The sequence below is a fragment of the Trichosurus vulpecula genome, chromosome 8 (genome assembly GCF_011100635.1).
Source record: "Trichosurus vulpecula isolate mTriVul1 chromosome 8, mTriVul1.pri, whole genome shotgun sequence".
Classification (NCBI taxonomy): domain Eukaryota; kingdom Metazoa; phylum Chordata; class Mammalia; order Diprotodontia; family Phalangeridae; genus Trichosurus; species Trichosurus vulpecula.
In genome coordinates, this window is record NC_050580.1 from 33,300,581 (window position 1) to 33,320,169 (window position 19,589).

Genomic DNA, 19,589 nt, shown 5'->3' on the forward strand with positions numbered 1-19,589 from the left:
AACAGTTATGTTTAAGATCTAAAAGTATTATTACTTAGAGTGTCTAGTTGTATACATAGAAATATATTGTTGGGGGCTCAAGAACTAAAGTAGTGGATAGAGGAGTATATTTCTCCTCAACAGAGAACTTGAGAATTGAGAGATTTGACAATAACTGCATTGTGATGGTTCTTCTTGGGGAAATCTAGTCCTACCAGTGTGAGAGTAAGTTGGAGCAACCAAGCCAGCCCAGTGAGTAGGCGTCTCTAAGCCCTGGTGTAAGACACCACCAGTGGAAGTAGCCCCTCCATGTAACTGTTACACTGTGGTTTATTGAGGATTTTCCCCCCACATTTTACACTTTGAATTGCAAAGGACCCCCTAAAGAGATGCTTTATCTAAGATTTATTGGATGCCTAGTGTCATAGGGATTCAAGTGCAAAAAAATGTTTTTCCTTTGTTACTTTTTGAAGCTCAATATAAGAAAGATTTTTTAAACAATTAGAATAGGCTTCCTTGTGAGGTAGTGCGCTGCCTGTCCCTAGAAGTCTTGAAGCAAAGACTGGATGTCCACTCATGAGAGATGTTGCAGGAAACATGCACATTATAGGGAAGAGGTAACTTTGGACAATTCCCATTCCCTTTCTAGATCTCTATTTCCTTCTCTACATCAATCAATAAATGTCTGAGCATTTATTAAGCACCTGCTATGTGTCAGGGACTTTGTTAGGTAGGGGGGATACAAAGTCAAAGGCAAAACGGTCCCTGACCTCCTGGTGCTTACATTATGCCAGGGGAAAATGAGCATGCATATGCATATATATATATATATATATATGTAAAATACATAAAGGTATTATGTATGTATGTACACACACACACACACACACACACACACACACACCCTGTAGCTATGTACAGGTATATGCTGGCAGAAGGCTGGACTGAAGAGTTCTTAAAGGGGAGTGATGCGTAATAAAAGGGAAGGTGGAACTGGTTGTGAAAGGTTCTGCATGCCAAACAGAGGAATTCAAAACATGAAGGTTTAGACAAGCTCAGAGGGCCCTTCCAGCTTGAAATCCAAGACTGTTAAAATCCCCAAGGTGGTAAGTGACAGATCCAGGATTTAAGGCCAGGCCTCCTAAGTCCAGGATTCTTTCCAAAGCACATGTTACCTTTTTGCCAGATTGGGAAAAGGAGATGAAATGTAAAGCTGAAAGGGGCAGAGATGGACAGGTTTGCTAATAACCAGCCCAGGGAAGAGTCCTGGCCCCCAGCCCCAGACTGGGGCATCTTCTATGGCATTTTGTCAAGACAGCGGATGGAGCTGGCTCTGAAAGCCTGCTCCAGGGACGACAAAGGCGATGCTATGTTGATCAGAGATGCTCTTTTTGCATGACAAAACAAGCCTGCTTCCCTGACAGTCTTTGTAATTTCTCCTTCATGTTTATGTGAAGCTTTTTTGTAGTTGTATTTTTGGCTTCCCCCACCACCCAAGCCTAAATGAACAAGATTAAATAAACAAATAACAGACTGAGCATGTCCCAGAGGTTCCAAGTGGAGAATAATGAGGCTTGGGCTTCAGCTTTGGGAGCAGGCATCCCTCCCTCCTCTTATCCACCTCTAGCATCAAAGGACACAGGCTAGTCCCTGAGCAGACCTGGGTCTGCAAAATTACTCTCTGTTTCCAATTAAGAATTGATATTGACCACACAGGGATCTAGGAGATTCCTTCTCCTGAATATCAATGCAGATGCTTCTAGATCCACCAGAGTAAGGGCAACATGCCAATTCAAAGTAAAATTTCCCAAAGATCAGCAGCAGATCTTGTTCCTCGGCCCTTCTGTTCCCCTTTCCAGCCAGGAGGCTCCCCTATCCTTCCCCACCCACAGGGACTCAGTACCAAGCTCCACTACTGTATAATCACTAAAGGGATTCATGTGAAGTAAGAGCCCAAAGAAGGTTGCAGCCAAACTGGCGAGGACCTTGAATGCCAAGATCAGGATTTTAACTCTCTTCTGCTTGCTGTGGAGTTGGTGGATCCTAGGTTTAGAGTAAGGACTTCAGAGGCCACCACCAAGCGCATCATTTTACAGATGAGGAAACCAAGGTCCTGGAAAGTAACTGCCCCAGCTCACGAAGGCATGTCAGAGCAAGGGGGCACTCAGACTCTTCAGTGCACTATGGTGGGAGCCCAGGAAGGTGTTTATAGGAGAAGTAACATGACTTGGGTGATTCCGAGATCTTGGCATTAGAAGGGCACTCTGAGACTAATCTAACTGAACATGACCGAGCATCTCCTCCCTAGATCTCCACCCAGACCCCTCTATCACTGCTGCTCTCCCTAGGGCTCACTGATGCACCTTCTCCCTCCTCACAGCCTCCACTCCTTCCATCCCTCAGTATTTTCTCAGGGCCATGCACCTACTCTCCCCAACCTTGCCCCAGGAGTAGCCATTTCAACTCTACACTGCCCTCTGCTCCCAAATCCTTGACCTAGTCATCTTATCGATGCCCCTCTCTTGCCAAACCTCAGCTCTGGATCACTCTAACCACCTGTCTCTTCCACATCCATTCACAAGCTGACGAAAGAGGCTGAGCAAAGTCTCACATGCTAACGATCCATTATACATTCATGTTATTCAACCTCATCTGGGGCTTCATGAAGAAGACAATGCTTTCATTACCCCCTAGACTGACTCCCTAAGGGGTTGGGAACCTGTGGCCTCGAGGCCACACGTGGCCCTCTGGGTTCTCAAGTGCAGCCCTTTGACTGAACCCAAACTTCACAGAACAAATCCCCTAAATAAAAGAATTTGTTCTGTAAAATTTGGGCTCAGTTAAAGGGCCACACCTGAGGAGCTAGAGGTCCACATGTGGCCTTAAGGTTGCAGGTTCCCACTCCTGCTCTCTCATGCCCCACAAAAGCTATTCCAACCCTTATCTTCTCTCCTTTCTCTCAGCTGAAAATCTTACCTCACACTTTGCTGAAAAAATGGAGACCATTCTATGTGAGCTCCTTCTACCCTCTTCTCTTCCTCTTGGCTCCCTGACATCACCTTCCATCCTCTCCTCTTAACCCCAGTCTCTGAAAAGGCGGTGGCCCTTCTCCTTTCCAAGACCAACCCCCCTTCATGCGCCCCCGATCTGCTCCCCTGCACTTACCTCCAGTAGATTATGTCCTTAGTTACCACTCCACCTCCATCTTCCACTTCCCTTCATCACTTGGTTCTTTCTCTCCTGCCTTCCAACAAGCCCAAGTTTTCCCCATTATTAAAAGCCTTCACTGCACCTACCATGCCCTTAAGCTATTATCCTATGTCTCCTCACTGAGCCAAATTCCTTGAAAAACTGCCTACACTTGCTGCCTCTACTTCCCCTCCTCTCACTCCTTATTTTTGCAAGCTAATAGGCCTGAGGTTGAAATGGATTTTCTGGCTGCTATTCTGTACTTCTGACTTTTAGTGAGACTACTATCTACTAACATCCCCAGCTCTTTCTCAGAGAAGCTTCTGTCCAGCCCCATCTCTCCCATCTTGTACTTGGGTTTTAAAAGTTAATTCCATAAGCACAAGGATCCACTTTTCAAACTGTGGTGCAGATAATGGACTGGAAAGAGGATAGACAGGAGGCAGGAATACCTAGGAGCCTGGGCCATTACTCTAAGCTAAAAGAAATCAGGTGCTGAGAAGTGTGAGGGAAGAGAAGCCAGATGTGTGACAGATGTTGCTGGGGGAGAATTAACGTGACGTGTCAACCAACCAACTGGACAGGGGAAGACAAGGAGAGGGGAGATTCACGGATGATGCAAAGGCCATGAGCCTGGAGGACAGGGGGGCCATTAACAGAAATGGGGTGAATGTGAATTAGACTGGGAGCTCCCTGAGAGCAAGCCCTGTCTTCCACCTTTCTGTGTATCCTCAATGTGTAGCACAGTCCCGGCCACACAGCAGGTACTTAATAAATATTCATTGACTGACTAATTGAAAAAAGGTTGCTGACAGGCGAGGCCTTCAGAAGGGTGATTATCCTGAAATTAGTCCCTTATAGCCATTAGGGCCGATTCCACTAAAATTTTCCCATCTTTCATCAGTGGACAAAGAACAAGGAAGAAGGCCTTGGCCAAAACCCAAAGGGGAGCTTTCCCCCTTTCAACATTAATCTGGTCCCCTCACACTACAGCTGGTAGGTTTGGGCAGGCACTTGACTAGACGGGGCAGTGACTTCAGCCGCAGGTGGGACCATCAATGCTAAAAGAGACCTAAGTCACTCAGGCAAATCAGCATGTAAACCCTTGTCCTCCTCCACTGTTAGGAGGGCACCAAAGCTGGGCCTGGAAATCAAAAAACCCAGGTTCTAGCCCTGGCTCAGCCACTGACAAGGCATTAACTGTCACAGGGCTTTAATTTCTTTATCTGTACAAGGCCTGAATGATTTCTAAGATCCTCTCCAGTTCAGGCATCTTATGTTCTTAGGATTCTTCCAAGCGCAACATCCTGTGTTCTAAGGGCCTTCCAACTTCTGATGTCCTTTGTTATATGTTAATGGAATCACAGTTTCAGAGATGAAATAACCTTAGCAGCCATCAGTACAACCCCCTTATTTTTAAATACCAGGAAACTGAGGCACAGCAAGGCTCAATACCTTGCCTAAGGTCCTGTAAGTAGTAAATGTCAGGTCTAGAACTCCACTGGGGTTCCTCTCCCCAAATTCAGCACACTCTGCACTAGGCCACTTGCTCTAAGACGCCCTCCAGATCTGACATGACTAATAGTAATAATGATAATGATTTAATAACAATTCAATTCAAGCATAATTAATGAAATGCTGTTATTACCAGCCGATAGTCATCTTTTTCCTGTGGAGTACAGTCAGAAGTGGTCCTGGGACAAGGCACTGCACTGCTACAGTTCGATATTTATTGATCTATGGATAATAGCAGCAGCTGATGTTTACATAGGGCCTTAGGATACAAAGCACTTCACATGTATCAGTTCATTAGATCCTCCAAACAGTCCTGTGAGGTAGATGCTATAATTATCCTCCATTTTACAGATGAAGAAACTGAGGCTGAGAGCAGTAAGTGACTTGCCCAGGGTCACATACTGAGGAAGTGTCTGGGGTGGGACCTGAGCCCAGGCCTTCCTGAGTCCCAGCCACTCTGCCAAAAGGTCCCTTTAAAGCCTGACATGCTTTGTTTGTGTTCTAAGGTCCCTTCCAGCTCTAGCACCCAATGATCTACATTCAAGTTCCCTTCTACCTCTGACATCTTCAGACCCCGAGGCCCTCCTAGCTCTGACATTCTCTGCTGTCTGATCTAAAGGCCAGCCCAGCTCTGATATTCTATGAGACTCCCATCACTGGGACAAACTTGGCAGGTTGCCTGGCAACGACTCCTCTCAACTCTCCCCACAGCACACCTGCAGCAGGCTACTGTCTTTTTGAACCATCTCTTTCCTCACTACCACATAGAACAGAAGGGCTCATGCAGTGTCTGATGTTTACATTTTTAGCTTGTTGATCAAGGCAGACCTTGACATTTTTAATGTAGATTTCAGCCACAGCATGATGTCCCTAGCTCCAGTACTTGTAGGCACAGTCAACCAACATTTATTAAGCATTTATTCACCAGGCACTGTGCTAAATGCTGGAGACATTGAAAAAAAGAGGCAAGAGACAGTCCCTGCCCTTGAGAAGCTTACGATCTAATGAGGGTCAGCTCTATCCTTCACACTTGAGGAAACTTGGGGCCAAAAATGACTTGGGAAGAAAACTTGGTATCCCCAATCTATACTGAATGGCCTAACTTCAGTGGCTCCCAAGTCACTCCATAGGAAAGTCAGCCAGGGGGCGGAGCCAAGATGGTGGCTGGAAAGCAGGGACTTGCTTAAGCTCTCCCCCAAATCCTTCCAAACACCTATAAAAAATGGCTCTGAACAAATTCTACAGCTGTGGAACCCACGAAATAGCATAGGGAAGCAGGTCTCCAGCCCAGGACAGCCTGGATGGTCACTGGGAAGGGTCTATCACAAGGTGCTGGGAGTGGAGCACAGCCCAGCGTGGGCCATACCAGGACCAACAAGATCAGGGGTCTGGCGTAGCAAGCCTGAGGGCCATGAATCATTGAGCTGTGGCAGTTACCAGACTTTTCAACCCACAAATGCCAAAGACCACGGAGCAGGTTAGTGGGAAAACTGCTGGACAGGGGTGAGAGCGGTCTGGCCCCAGCCCTGAGGGTGGCAGAGATGGTGCAGCCGTGGTGGCAACAGCAGTAGGAACCTCCTGTGGCTGCTTCCACACCTCCAGCATAAGCTGCTTCCAGAGTCCCTGGCTCACACAGTAGGAAGAATCAAGTGGTGGACTGGAGCAGGATTGCAAGGAGCCCTTTGCTGGCACAGAGGCAGGTTCTCTTGCTATGCCCTGGTTGGATCTGGGTCTCGATCCTGGTTGACGGTTCTTAGGGGAGGAGGAGTGCTGCTGCGGCAGAGCTTGCAGTACCGGTGGAGAAGAAGTAGTTCTGAAAACAGCAGCACAGCCCCTAAAGCTTGGGACAAAGTACTCTCTACTCTACAAGCAGTCATACCCTGACAAAAAGCTCAAAGGTCAAGTAGTTGGCTGGAACATGAACAAGCAGCACAAAAGGACTCAGACTCTAGAATCTTTTTTTGGTGACAAAGAAGATCAAAACATACAGCCAGAAGAGGTCAACAAAGTCAAAGAGCCTATATCAAAAGCCTACATCCAAGAAAAATATGAATTGGTCTCAGGCCATGGAAGAGCTCAAAAAAGATCTGGAAAACAAGTAAGAGAAGTAGAGGAAAAACTGGGAAGAGAAATGAGAGTGATGCAAGAAAATCATGAAAAACAAGTCAATGACTTGCTAAAGGAGACCCAAAAAACACTGAAGAAAATAACCCCCTATAGAACAGACTAACCCAAATGGCAAAAGAGCTCCAAAAAGCCAACGAGGAGAAGAATGCCTTGAAGGGCAGAATTAGCCAAAGGAAAAGGAGGTCCAAAAGACCAACAAAGAAAATACCACCTTAAAAATTAGACTGGAGCAATTAAAAGCTAGTGAGTTTATGAGAAATCAAGATATTATAAAAACAGAACCAAAGGAATGAAAAAAATGGAAGACAGTGTGAAATATCTCATTGGAAAAACCACTGACCTGGAGAATAGATTTAGGAGAGATCATTTATAAATTATTGGACTACCTGAAAGCCATGATCGAAAAAAGATCCTAGACATCATCTTTCAAGAAATTATCAAGGAAAACTGCCCTGATATTCTAGAGCCAGAGGATAAAATAGAAATTTAAAGAACCCACCAATCGCCTCTTGAAAAAGATCCCAAAAAGAAAATTCCTACGAATACTGTCACCAAATTCCAGAGTTCCCAGGTCAAGGAGAAAATACTGCAAGCAGCCAGAAAGAAACAATTTGAGTATTGTGGAAACATAATCAAGATAACACAGGATCTAGCAGCTTCTACATTAAGGGATCAAAGGGCTTGGAATATGGTATTCCAGAGGTCAAAGGAGCTAGGATTAAAACCAAGAATCACCTACCCAGCAAAACAGTATCATGCTCCAAGGCAAAACATGGACTTTCAATAGAGGACTTTCAAGCTTTCTCAATGAAAAGACCAAAGCTGAAGAGAAAATCTGATTTTCAAATATAAGAATCAAGAGAAGCATGAAAAGGTAAACAAGAAAGAGAAATCATAAGGGACTTACTGAAGTTGAACTGTTTTGTTTACATTCCTATGTGGAAAGATGATGTATGTAATTCATGAGACTTTCTGAGTATTAGGGTAGTTGAAGAGAATATACATATATATAGACAGAGGGCACAGAGTGAGTTGAAGATGAAGGGATGATATCTAAAAAAAATAAAATCAAATTAAGGGATGAGAGAGGAATATATTGAGAGAGGGAGATAGGGAGAGAGAGAATGGGGTAAATTATCTCACATAAAAGTGACAAGAAAAAGCAGTTCTGTTGGAAGGGAAGAGAGGACAGGTGAGGGGGAATGAGTGAATCTTGCTCTCATTGGATTTGACTTGAGGAGGGAATACCATACACACTCAATTGGGTATGTTACCCCACAGGAAAGTAGAGGGAAGGGGATAAAAAAGGGGGGATGATAGAAGGGAGGGCAGATGGGGGGAGGAGGTAATCTAAAGTAAACACTTTTGAAAAGGGACAGGGCCAAGGGAGAAAACTGAATAAAGAGGGACAGGATAGGATGGAGGGAAATATAGTTAGTCTTTCACAACATGATTATTGTGGAAGTATTTTGCATAATGATACATGTGTGGCCTATGTTGAATTGCTTGCCTTCTTAGGGAGAGTATGTAGGAAGGGAAGAGGGGAGAGAATTTGGAACTCAAAGTTTTAAAAGCATATGGTCAAAAAAAGAGTTGTTTTTGCAACTGGGAAATAAGATATACAGGAAGAGGGGCTTAGAAATCTATCCTGCCCTACAAGAAAGTAAGGGGAAAGGGGATGGGGGTGACAGAAGGGAGGGCTGACTGGGGAATGGGGCAATCAGAATACATGCCATCTTGGAGTAGGTGGAGGGTAGAAATGGGGAGAAAATTTGCAACTCAAAATCTTGTGGAAATTAATGTTGAAAACTAAAATATTAAAATAATAAAATATGAAAAAAGGAAAGTCAGCCAGTCAGAAATCAGAATAATGAAACTCCTATTTCTGTATGACTGTCAGGTTTAAAAATCCCCTCCTCCAGCAGCATGAAAGCTCTCAATAGGCAGGGACTGTCTGGCTTTTGCTTTTCTCTTTCCTGCCCAGTCAGTAACTTAGAGTCTTGAGAGCTGTCCGGAGCACTGAGAGGTTCTATGACATGGCCAGCGTCATATTCACAGCTTAAGCCGAAGTCTCCTCATTCCAAGCTGGCGCTCTCCACTAACCCACACTCAAGCCTAGCAGCCCAGCCTTGTCAAGGCCCCCCAGAAAATCAGGTGCAATGCTCTTCTCCACAAACTGCCCAAGGATGGCTCCAAGGCCTCGCATTTCTGCCATGCTGGAAAACAAGAATGATTTTCATTTACTTGATGGGCTTTTAGGGCACATTCACCGCCTCCTTCCACTTTTCTATAGTGTGCCATGATTCTGAGGGTTCTGTAAGGGTCCCTGCCCAATGCACCAGGGAATGAAAAGCCTCCAGCAGGACTATCTTTGCATCTCTAGTGCTCTGCACTTAACCAAAGCTAATGGAAGACTGACTGAAGAAGGAAACAAGCATCTATTCAGTGTCTATGACATGCCAGGCACAAATCCTCACAACAACATCCTGAGACAGGTGCTATTACTGTCTCTATTCTAGAGACTGAGAAATTGAGACAAACAGCGTTTCAGTGCCTTCCCCAGGACCACAGGGCTAGCAAGCGTCTGAGGCTGGATTTGAACTCAGGTCCTCTTGACTCCAGGCCCAGGGCCACCCACCTAGCATCTAGCTGGGAGAAAGCTGCCTCCTCTCACTCGCTCACTAACCCCTTAGGATCAGCCTCCAGCCTTCTCATTCTCCGGATCTCTCCCAAGTCACTAACGATCTCAACTCCAACGGCCTTTTCTCAGGCCTCACTCTTCTCGCCCTCCCTGCAGTCCTGACATCACTGATCACTCTCTCGCCCTTGGTGCTCCCTTTTCTCTGGGTTTTCAGGACACCCCTCTCCTATGGTTCTCTTACTTATCTGATGGCTCCTTCTCAGTCTCCTTTGCTGGATTCTCATCCAGATTACACCCTATAACCTCAAGGTACAGATGTTCCTCAGGGCTCTGTCCTGGGTCCTCTTCTCTTCTCCCTCTATACTACTTCATTTGGTGATCTCATCCACTCTTGTGGATTTAATTACCATCTCTACACTGATGATTCTCAAATCTACTATCCTGCCCCAATCTTTCTGCTGACCTCCAATTTCACATCTCCAACTGCCTTTCAGACATCTCAAACAGACATCTTAAATGCAATGTGTCAAAAACAGAACTCATTATCTCTCCCTAAGCCACCCCCACCACCTTCCCAATTACTGTCAAGGGCACCCCCATCCTCCCAGGCCTCCAGGCTCCCCACCTAGGAGTCAATCTGGACTCCTCACCATCTCTCACCCCCCATAACCAAGCTGTGGCCAAGAGCTGTCAATTTCACCTTTGCACCATTTATCAAACACACCCCCTTCTCTCCTTTGACACAGCCCCCAACCTGGTGCAGACCCTCATCACCTCACGCCTGGACTACTGAAATGGCTGCCAGTGAGTCTGCCTGCTTTGAGTCTCTGCCCACTCCCATCGGTCCTCCATTCAGCCTCCAAAGGGATCTTCCTATAAACTTCAAGTCTGACCATGTCATCCCCCTACTCAGTAAATTCCAGTGGCTCCCTAGGACCTCAACAAATACCAAATGTTCTCTCTGCCACTCAGAGCCTTCACAACCTAGCCTCATCCTGCCTTTCCTTTTACCTCCCTTACTCCCTGAGACAGACTCTTCAGTCCAGTCCAGTGACACTGGCTTCCTGGATGTTTCACAGCCAATGTTCCACATCCTCTCTGGCCTATCCCCCATGCTACCAATGCCCTCCCTCCTCCACTCCCATTACTGGCCTCCCCTGATTCCTTGAAGTCCCAACTAAAATCCTACCTTCCACAGGAAGCCTTCCTCCACCCTTCTTAATTCTAGTGCCTTCCCTCTATTAGTGATTTCTTATTGATTCTGTATATAGCTCGTTTGCACATATTTGTAAGTATTTGTTTGCTTGTCTCCTTCATTACATTGTCAGCTTTTTTGCACTTAGCACAGTGCCTGCCACATAGTAAGTCCTTAATGATTGCTTACAGTTACAATGGAACTGAAAGTTCCATTGGAGCCAGATTAAAAAGGGCCTTCAATGCTACTGTGGTAAGGAATTTATAATCTATCCCACAAGCAGGAGGCCAGGAGAACTAACCAACTGTCAAGGATTTCACATACAAGACTCCTCTTCAGGAGCCGTCTATTGGTGTAGTAGCCAGAGTCAAGAATCTGGGAACCAGAAGCACTGGGCCCAAATCCAAGGTCTGCTGAGAGCTCCGTTTGATGCTGGACAAGGGACTGGCCCCCAGTGGGCCTCAGTGAAGGAATACTGGCTATTGTTTACCATCTATATGAGCACCAAACGTACTAGGCCTCAGTTTCCTCATCCATAAAGCAACAGGTTTGGACTGCATAACCTCTAAGGCCTCTTCCAGTCAGTCAACTAGCATCTATTAAGTGCCTACTGTGTGCCAAGCCCAGTGCTGAGTGTTGGGGATACAAAGGCAAAAGGCAGTCCCTGCCCTCCAGAAGCATCCAGGTGTCTAGGAGCCAATCCCTGGAGACCCTGCCATCCCTAAGATCCCAGGAGTCTGTATTTTACCTGAGGCCATAGGGAGCCACCTTAGTTTTCTGAGCATGAGAATGAGCTGGTCAGAGGAGAGGCAGGGGGTTTGGGTCCCTGTGTGCAGGATGCAGCAGAACTGTCCACAAGGACAGCCACCCAGAGATCCCTCCCACAGCTCCCTAAGGTTTCCAAAGACCCTGATTCCCCAGCCTTGCTTTGTTCTAATTGCCTCTCAGCATTCTAATTGTGCTCCATTGCAGAGATTTACATATTCTCCCATCAGTCCCAATGGGGCTGATTGGCATGTGGTCATGTGCTCTGTATTTGCATATGTTTACCATGCACCCACAGTGGAGGGAAGTCTCCACACTTTCAGTGAATTCTAAATTTCATCTGCAGTTTAGAAGGAGGAGACAGAAAGCCTCCCACCCGCACAACGACCGCACAGTGGGGTAATACTGTCTTCTCAGCACTGGTACTTACTGAGTGACCTTCGCCACTGCCCTCTCCCCACATTGAGTTCAGGACGCTAGGGGGCACCAGAGTGCACAGAGCACCGGGCCTGGGGTCAGGAATCCAGCCTCAAGCACTTACTAGCTTGCGTGACCCTGGTCAAGTCCCTTAAGCCTGTTTGCCTCAGTTTCCTCATCTGTAAAATGAGCCAGAGAAGGAAACGGCAAACCACTCCAGTTCCCTTTGCCAAGAAAACCCCAAATGGGTTTTCATTTTGACTGAAATGACTCAACAACCACTGAATTATTGTATAGAATTTAGTGACAAGCTAAGTTGAATGAACTTGCATGATTTCCCACCCCTTTTCTAACAAGAATACGTGATGGACCTCTCTCTGTAAGGTGGGGGCTGCCCAGGGATATCCGACACTAGTGCAAAACAAGTGTGGGGAAGAGCAGCCCCAGGCCTATTTTGGTCTCCTTTAGAGATAAGCATTCTACCTGGAGTATAAGTTCCATACAGATAGCAACACTAGCCCATTCCCCCTTGAATTGCGAATCTATCAGAACTGACTTCTCTAGTTATGAAAATTTGTCTTTAAAAGGCCGAGCTCGCTTGAGCTCCGGGCTTTGGCCCATACATGGACTGTGCCTGCTACGTTATGACAAATTCCTTTCTGCCTCATTTTCCCAAGCTTGCCTGATTGATTAGGGTGAAAACCTAAGAAAGTTTTTTCTTTCAGCCACTGGACCACAGGGACAATGGTATCTGAGCTGCCTCCTTCACTCAGATTGTGCAGATGAAACAGACAGTGCTTTGATTCTACCATATTTGTTAACTTTCTGCCATACAGACTTACCCAATGAGAACGTAAATTCTTTAGGAGCAGGGATTGGTTCCTTCTTTGTATCACTATCTCTAGACCCTGGCACCCTGCCTGGCACCCAGCCGGTGCTCCATACTTGTTGACTGAATGATGGAAGTCTGTTTTCTTTGACTAGACATATTTACTAGGGGTTTTTTCTTCTTTTTTTTCCCAGTAAAGAGAGGATAGATGGGAGAGAAAAATAAGTACTTGTTAATTGAAAAAAACCTTAATTAAAAAAGAAAAAGGCCTTTAGAGGAAAGGCTTAAAGGTTATTTCAGAGCTATTCTTCTCACTCTGTGGCATAGCTGAGATTGCCCTGCCCTGCTTAGTAATTCTAGTCCTACTGAGACAGGCAGCTTGGACTAGAGGAAAGGAGCCGGGAGCCCAGGCTTTCTACACACAATAGCATTGATCCTCACAACTTTAGATGGAAAATAACCATAAATTTTCCAGGGTGAAGAGAAAGTGTGTTCCAGTGGGGAGATTATTGGGCTTGGGTTTAAATGCTACTTCTCTCACTTCTTGTGTGACCTTGGGCAAGTCATTTCCCCTGTGGGCCTCGGTTTCCTCATCTGTCAAATGAGGGAGTTGGATTCGATGGGCTCTAACGTCTCTTCCAGCTCCAGAGCTAGGATCCTGTGACCTGTATGGGGGTGGCTGTAATCAGAGCTGGTGGCAAAAAGGGCCCGTGTAAGTGTGAAAGCCACAGGAACTGAGCAGAAAGGAGAGATTCGAGCCAACAAATCAACAAGCATTTCTTAAGGCTTACTATGGAAGACACTGGGTCAGGCGCTGAGGGTACAAAGAAAGGGAAAGAGTTCATAATTTAATGGGGAGATGGCACATGAAAAACTATGTCCAAAGAAAAGCTGTGCACAGGACAAACCAGAGGCCATCTCGGAGGAAGGCGTGAGCACTCAGGGGAGCTGAGAAAGGCTTTTCCCAAAGGTGGGATTTTAGCTGAGACCTGGAGAATTAGATGTTACCAGTTATAATTAGAAACAGAAGCCAGACAAGGGCATCGGGACAGGTCACAGGGACGCCACAAGGAGGCCAATGCCATGTAGGTGCTATCATTAGGCTCCTAGGGTTCCCCATTGGGAAAGCCTGGATACACTGGCTGAAACAACCTGAGATGTGGGTCTGGGTCAACAACCTACTAGACACACCACTCAGAATTAGCCCCTGTAAGCCAGACAAGAGGGAAACCAAGACAGTCCGGATATCACTCATGGCCAATGATTAACACTCAAAGCCGAGAGGTTCTTGTCACCTTCTAATGATTTATGTTACTCAGTCTTACCCAACACTGGCAATTAAATGGGCTTCCCCCTCTTCCACCCGGTTTGGCCAATAAGTTGTATGACTCACCAGAACCAGGGAGAGAGAGCCAGCCACATTACCTTGCTTGGCCAGATGGAAGAAAAATGGAAGGTCTGGAAGGAAGGCCAGGTGTGTGGGGTAACTGCTTCCTAGAGAATTTCCAAAGGCAGTGAGGCCTCTCCTGTCAATGGCCCATCCTATCCAAAAAACCTATTTTGCATTTAGCAAGAAAGGCTAAAAAGTAAAATACATTCATGTTTGCCTGCCTTTTATTTCACAGAGAGATTGTGGGGAGCATATTTCACCCACAAATGGAGTCTTGAACCAGACAAATCTACAATGGCACTTACAAACTAGCACACCGCAGACAAAGGCAGCGGTAACATACTAGAGCAGTGCTTCTTAAGATCTTTCCACTCAAGACCTCTCCGTGCCTCTTAAACTGTGGTTCGAGACCCCACATGGGCCCACAGAGGGCTGGGCCTGGCCTCAGGAGGCCTGGTGCAGGGCCTGGCTTGACACCTCGCTAGCTGTGCGATCAAAGGAACATCATCACCTAACCTGCCTCACCTTCCTCCTCTGTCAAATGGATGGATGCCAATTCTGGCAAACCCACCCCACAAAACCGCTGTCCCCTAAGTGCTTGGTAAACCTTCAAGGTCTGTAGAAATGGGTGCGATCATTCGGCCCACACCTTCCTACCATGGAAATGACAACTGTCCTGGCCAGGGCTCCCTCCTCATTCTTGTGCAGATGACGGGGTACTTGCCTGCTGAAACTGAAATGGGGGGAGCGTTTCCTGCTCTATGCTGCCATTAGTAGGGCATTCTTGGAGGGGGGATGCCTCTGAACAAGCAGAGATGTTAACATCCATCAATCAAGCCCCTGCTACCTGCCTACACTTCGGGAGGCATTCTAGAGAAAGAAACAGAAACAAACACTCTGTGAGCACCAACAAGCACCTTCATGCCTATATGTGAAAGACTCTAAGGAGCATAAAGACAAAGTACCCAATAACAAAGTGGATGGGGCGGAGGGGGGTTCCCAAAGACTTCCTGCCCAAGTAGAGCCCTGAAGGAAGAGATTCTTAGGCAGACAGAAGGAGGGAGAGGATTCCAAGCCAAGTCTCTGAATGCCAAACAGAGAATCTTTATGTTGAGTCCCGAAGATTATAGAGCACCAATCAAATTCATTGAATAGAGAGTTGGGGGTGGGCGTGACGAGGTCAAACCTATACTCTAAGTCAAGAAAATCACTCTGGCAACTGAGTGGAGAGAGAACTGAGGCAGGCAGACCTAATGGTCCAGGCAGAGGAGATGAAGCCTTGCACTAAGGTGGCAGCTGTGTGAGTGGAAAGAAGGGGACACTTGTGAAAGATACAGTAGCTAGCATTTGTATGGGGAACCAAACGTTTAAGTGCCTCCTGTTTGCTGGGCACTGTGCTAAGCTCTTTACAGATGTGATCTTATTTGATCCTCACAAGCCTGGGCAGTAGATGCTGTGATCATCCCCATTTCATAGCTGAGGAAGCTGAGGCCAAGAGATTAAGTGACTTGCCCAGGGTCACACAGCTAGTGAGTGTCCAAAGCTGGGTTTGTGGTCTTCCTGACTCCAGACCTGGCACTAGCCACTGTACCACCTGGCACGTTAAGGTTTGCAAAGGGTTTTACCAATAAGATGAGGGAGCTAAGGCAGACAAAGGTCAGGTGATCTGTCCAGTCACCGGTCAGTAAGTGCCTGGTATCATCTGAACTCAGGCCTGCTTGGCCACAGCCCCTGTCCCTTCACTGGGCTCCTGCCCTGCTGCCCTGACAAGGGGCTGGATAGGAAGGGGAAGATGGGCTGAGTCAAGAGGGGCACTAAGATTTCAAGCATCAGTGGTGACAGAAGGCAATGGCCTGGACAGTAATAAGGAAAGCTAAGAAGGAGGGTCTTGGGGATAACGATGATGAGATGTCTGGGACAAGCTGAGTGTGAGATGGCTCCAAGACATCGGAGGGATCCAGGTCAGCATGTGCACAAAGCCGCCAGTGATGTGAACCTGGAGCTCAGGAGCAGACCTGAGGATCATCTGCACAGAGACAACACCAGAGCCTCAGAGGGCTGACGAGGTCACCAAGTGAGAGACTGTAGAGGGAGCAGAGAAGGAGCCTCGTGGGCATGAGCCGGATGAAGACACAGCAGAGGAGACTGAGCAAGGATCAAAGATTCAGAACTGGAAGGGGTCTCAGAGGCCACTTTACAGATAAGAAAACTGAAGCCCAGAGAGGGGAAGCCATTTGCCCAAAGTCACAGAGCTAGCCAGTGGGAAAAGCTAAGATTTAAACCAATATCATCTGACTCCGCTCCAGGATGCTTATGCAGGGGCAAAATTAGGAAGCACAATCATTTCATACATAAATATCCCCGCAGAGGAACAATTTACCTGCCAGATCTATGGAGAAGGGAAGAATTAATGACTGAACAAAAGATAGAGAGCATTACAAAATGCAAAACAGATAATTTTGGTTACATTAAATTGCAAAGTTTTTGCACAAACAAAGCCAATGCAACCAAGCTTAGAAGGAAAGCAGAAAACTGGGAAACAATTTTTACAGCCAGTGTTTCTGATAAAGGCCTTAGTTCTAAAATATATAGAGAACTGAGTCGTACTTCTAATAATACAAGTCATTCCTCACTTGATAAATGCTCAAAGGATATATAAACAGGCCATTTTCAGATAAGGAAACTAAAGCTATCTATAGTCATATGATAAAATTCTCTAAATCACTATAGAGTAGAGAAATGCAAATTAAAACAACTCTGAGGTACCACATCACACCCAGGACATTGGCTAATGTGACAGAAAAGGAAAGTGATACATGTTGGAGAAGATACAGGAAAATTAGAACACTAATGCACTGTGGGTGGAGTTGTGAACTGATCTAATCATTCTGGAGAGAAATCTGGAACTATGCCCAAAGGGCTATAAAACTGTACATCCTCTTTGATTCAGCAATACCACTGTTAGGTCTATATCCCGAAGACATCAAAAAAGGGGGAAAGGACCTATTTCTACAAAAGTATTTACAGCAGCTTTTTTTGTGCTGGCAAAATATTGGAAAACGAGGGGATGTCCATCAATTGGGGAATGGCTAATAAGTTGTGATATACGAATGTAATGGAATATTATTGTGTTATAAGAAATTATGAACAGGATGCCTTCAGAACAACCTGGAAAGACTTACATGAACTGAAGTTGAGTGAAGTGAGCAGAACCAGGAGAACACTGTACACAGTAATAGCCACAGTGTGCAATGATCAGCTGTGACTGACTTAGCTCTTCTCAGCAATACAATGATCCCAGACAACTCAAAAAGACTCGTGATGGAAGATGCCACCCACCTCCAGAGAGAGAACCATGGGGTCTGAATGCAGAGCGAAGCAGATGATCTTTCCTTTTTGTTTTTTCTTTCTTATATCTTTTCCCTTTGGTTCTGAGTCTTCTTTTACAACACGACTAATGTGAAAATATGATTAATATGATTGTACATGTACACCCTATATCAGATTGCCTGCTGTTCTGGGGCAGGGGAAGGGAAGAGAGGGAGGGAGAAAAATTTGGAACTCAGGATCTTATAAGAGTGAATATTACAAACTATCTCCACATGTAATTGGGAAAAACAAAATACTATTAAGTGGGAAAAGATAATAATAAGTGTCCCTGTGGGTCACGCAACAACTCAATTTGACTCCAGGTTAGCAGCCTCTGCACCAGCACCCTGCACTCAGCTTTCTCTCCCACCCCACCCCCAGAGCCTCCTCCAGGACCACAGAATGGGTTCCACCCACCTGACTGAGTCCAGTTCCCCACATCCTCCCTTAGCAACACATCTGCCACACATGGGTGACCCAACAGTTCCAACTGACCAAGAATGGAAAGTGCTCCATCCTTTCATAGCTCTCCCCCCTTATTACTGTCAAAACTATCTCTCTGGAGAAAGAATCTGATAAATTCATTAATGCTAAGATAATGAGGTTTAATGCTGCCTCTCTCTGGGCCACTGACATTTAAAAAGAGAACAAAGTCCTAAGCCAAAGGAATTAAGCTATAATTATGGGATTTCAAACATCAGGCAACTATGAGGCAAATACTGAGGGGGAGGATATGAAGAGGATGGACACTCCTGGCACACTTGCCATGATACAAAGTCATTCTTCACTTTCTTTCAGGTCTATTCCTGACTTAGAGCCAAAGATCCTCAGTATGGCCGTGAGCAAATAATTTACCCTGTCTTGGCCTCAGTTTCCTCATATGTTAAATGAAGAGTGTGTGTGTGTGTGTGTGTGTGTGTGTGTGTGTGTGTGTGTATGTGTAGAAGAGGGTGGGGGGAGCTGACCCAGAGAGCAGCCTGGTGCAACGCAACGAACACTGTCTCTGGAGTTGGAGCTCGCTGTTGTTCCGCTGTGTCTGACTCATCATTAACTCTTGCCGCTGCATCCATCCAAAACAACCTTCAGGGAAACAAGCTCAAAGAGGAGCCTCGACAGGAAGGAAGCCCCCGACAGCCCTGCCCAGGCTGCCCCATGTTTACACACAAAGTCTTGAGGAGGAGAAAGTGCCCTTCTGAAGGTCCAGTGCTGCCCTGTGGGGTCCCACATGAGCCAATGACAAATCTACAGCGTGACCTGTGAGGGCACTGAGGGGCAAGGGGTCAGGATGGCTGACACAGGGTCACTGGCTGGGCGATCCCGGCAGGACACTGAACCTACCTACGGAATGAGGACCACGACAGCACCTACTCTTCAAAGCTGTCCTGAGGATCAAATGAGGCAAGTTGCTAATGTGCTCTGTGAGAGTGGGGCTGACAGTGAGCTCCCATAGTTCTTCCTATCCCATCCCCCGGGGCTGACTGCCCTAATCAGCACCTCCCCCTACCCCAGCCTAGTTCTGGAGGCCGTAATTGCAGAATCAGAGCTTGAAAGTCTGAAGGGACCTCACAGGCCATGGAGTCCAACCCTCTCATTTGATAACCCGGGAAACTGAAGTTCAAGAACTGACAAATTGCTTGCCTTCTTGGAGTGGGGTGGGGACGGGGGGAGGTGAAGAGAATCTGGAACTCAAATTTTAAAAAAAGATTGTCAAATTCTTTTACATGCAATTGGGAAATATTTAACAAAATAAAAATAATGTTTAAAAATGTTGATTGATTGATTGAGGTGACACCCAAGGTCACTGAGCTGGAAGGCAGTGAAGGCAGGAATTGAACGCTGGTCCTGGGACACTGGAGCTCCTGACATGCTACCCCAGGAGGACAGAGAGCTGAACGGAGATCCGGATCCCCCACTTCCCAGCCTCAATGCCTGGGCACCTACCTCGGAGGTGGCTGAACGTGGTCATGAACTTGCTGGTGAGGGACTGGAGCTCGTTGTTGGCCAGGATGATGAAGCGAATGTGCCCCGCGACATTCCGGAGCACTTTGTAGATCCCGACAGGGAAGGAAACGAGCTTACACTCAGCCAAGTCTGTAGCAGGAGGACAGGGAAGAGATGGAGTCACAGACAGCAGCGGCAGAGCACAGAGGGAGCCCCCCATACGGCCCCTCCC

The 19,589-nt window shown here is 46.5% G+C and overlaps 1 protein-coding gene across 2 annotated transcripts in view; it reads right to left on the reverse strand.

The window, feature by feature from the left end:
* LRRC20 (leucine rich repeat containing 20) overlaps positions 1-19,589 on the reverse strand; it is a 123,715-nt gene that overhangs the window by 43,679 nt on the left and 60,447 nt on the right. For both annotated transcript variants that reach the window (XM_036736588.1, XM_036736587.1), the window contains exon 3: positions 19,358-19,507. In XM_036736588.1, the coding sequence (XP_036592483.1) occupies positions 19,358-19,507 (150 nt within the window). The remainder of the gene's footprint in view (positions 1-19,357; positions 19,508-19,589) is intronic.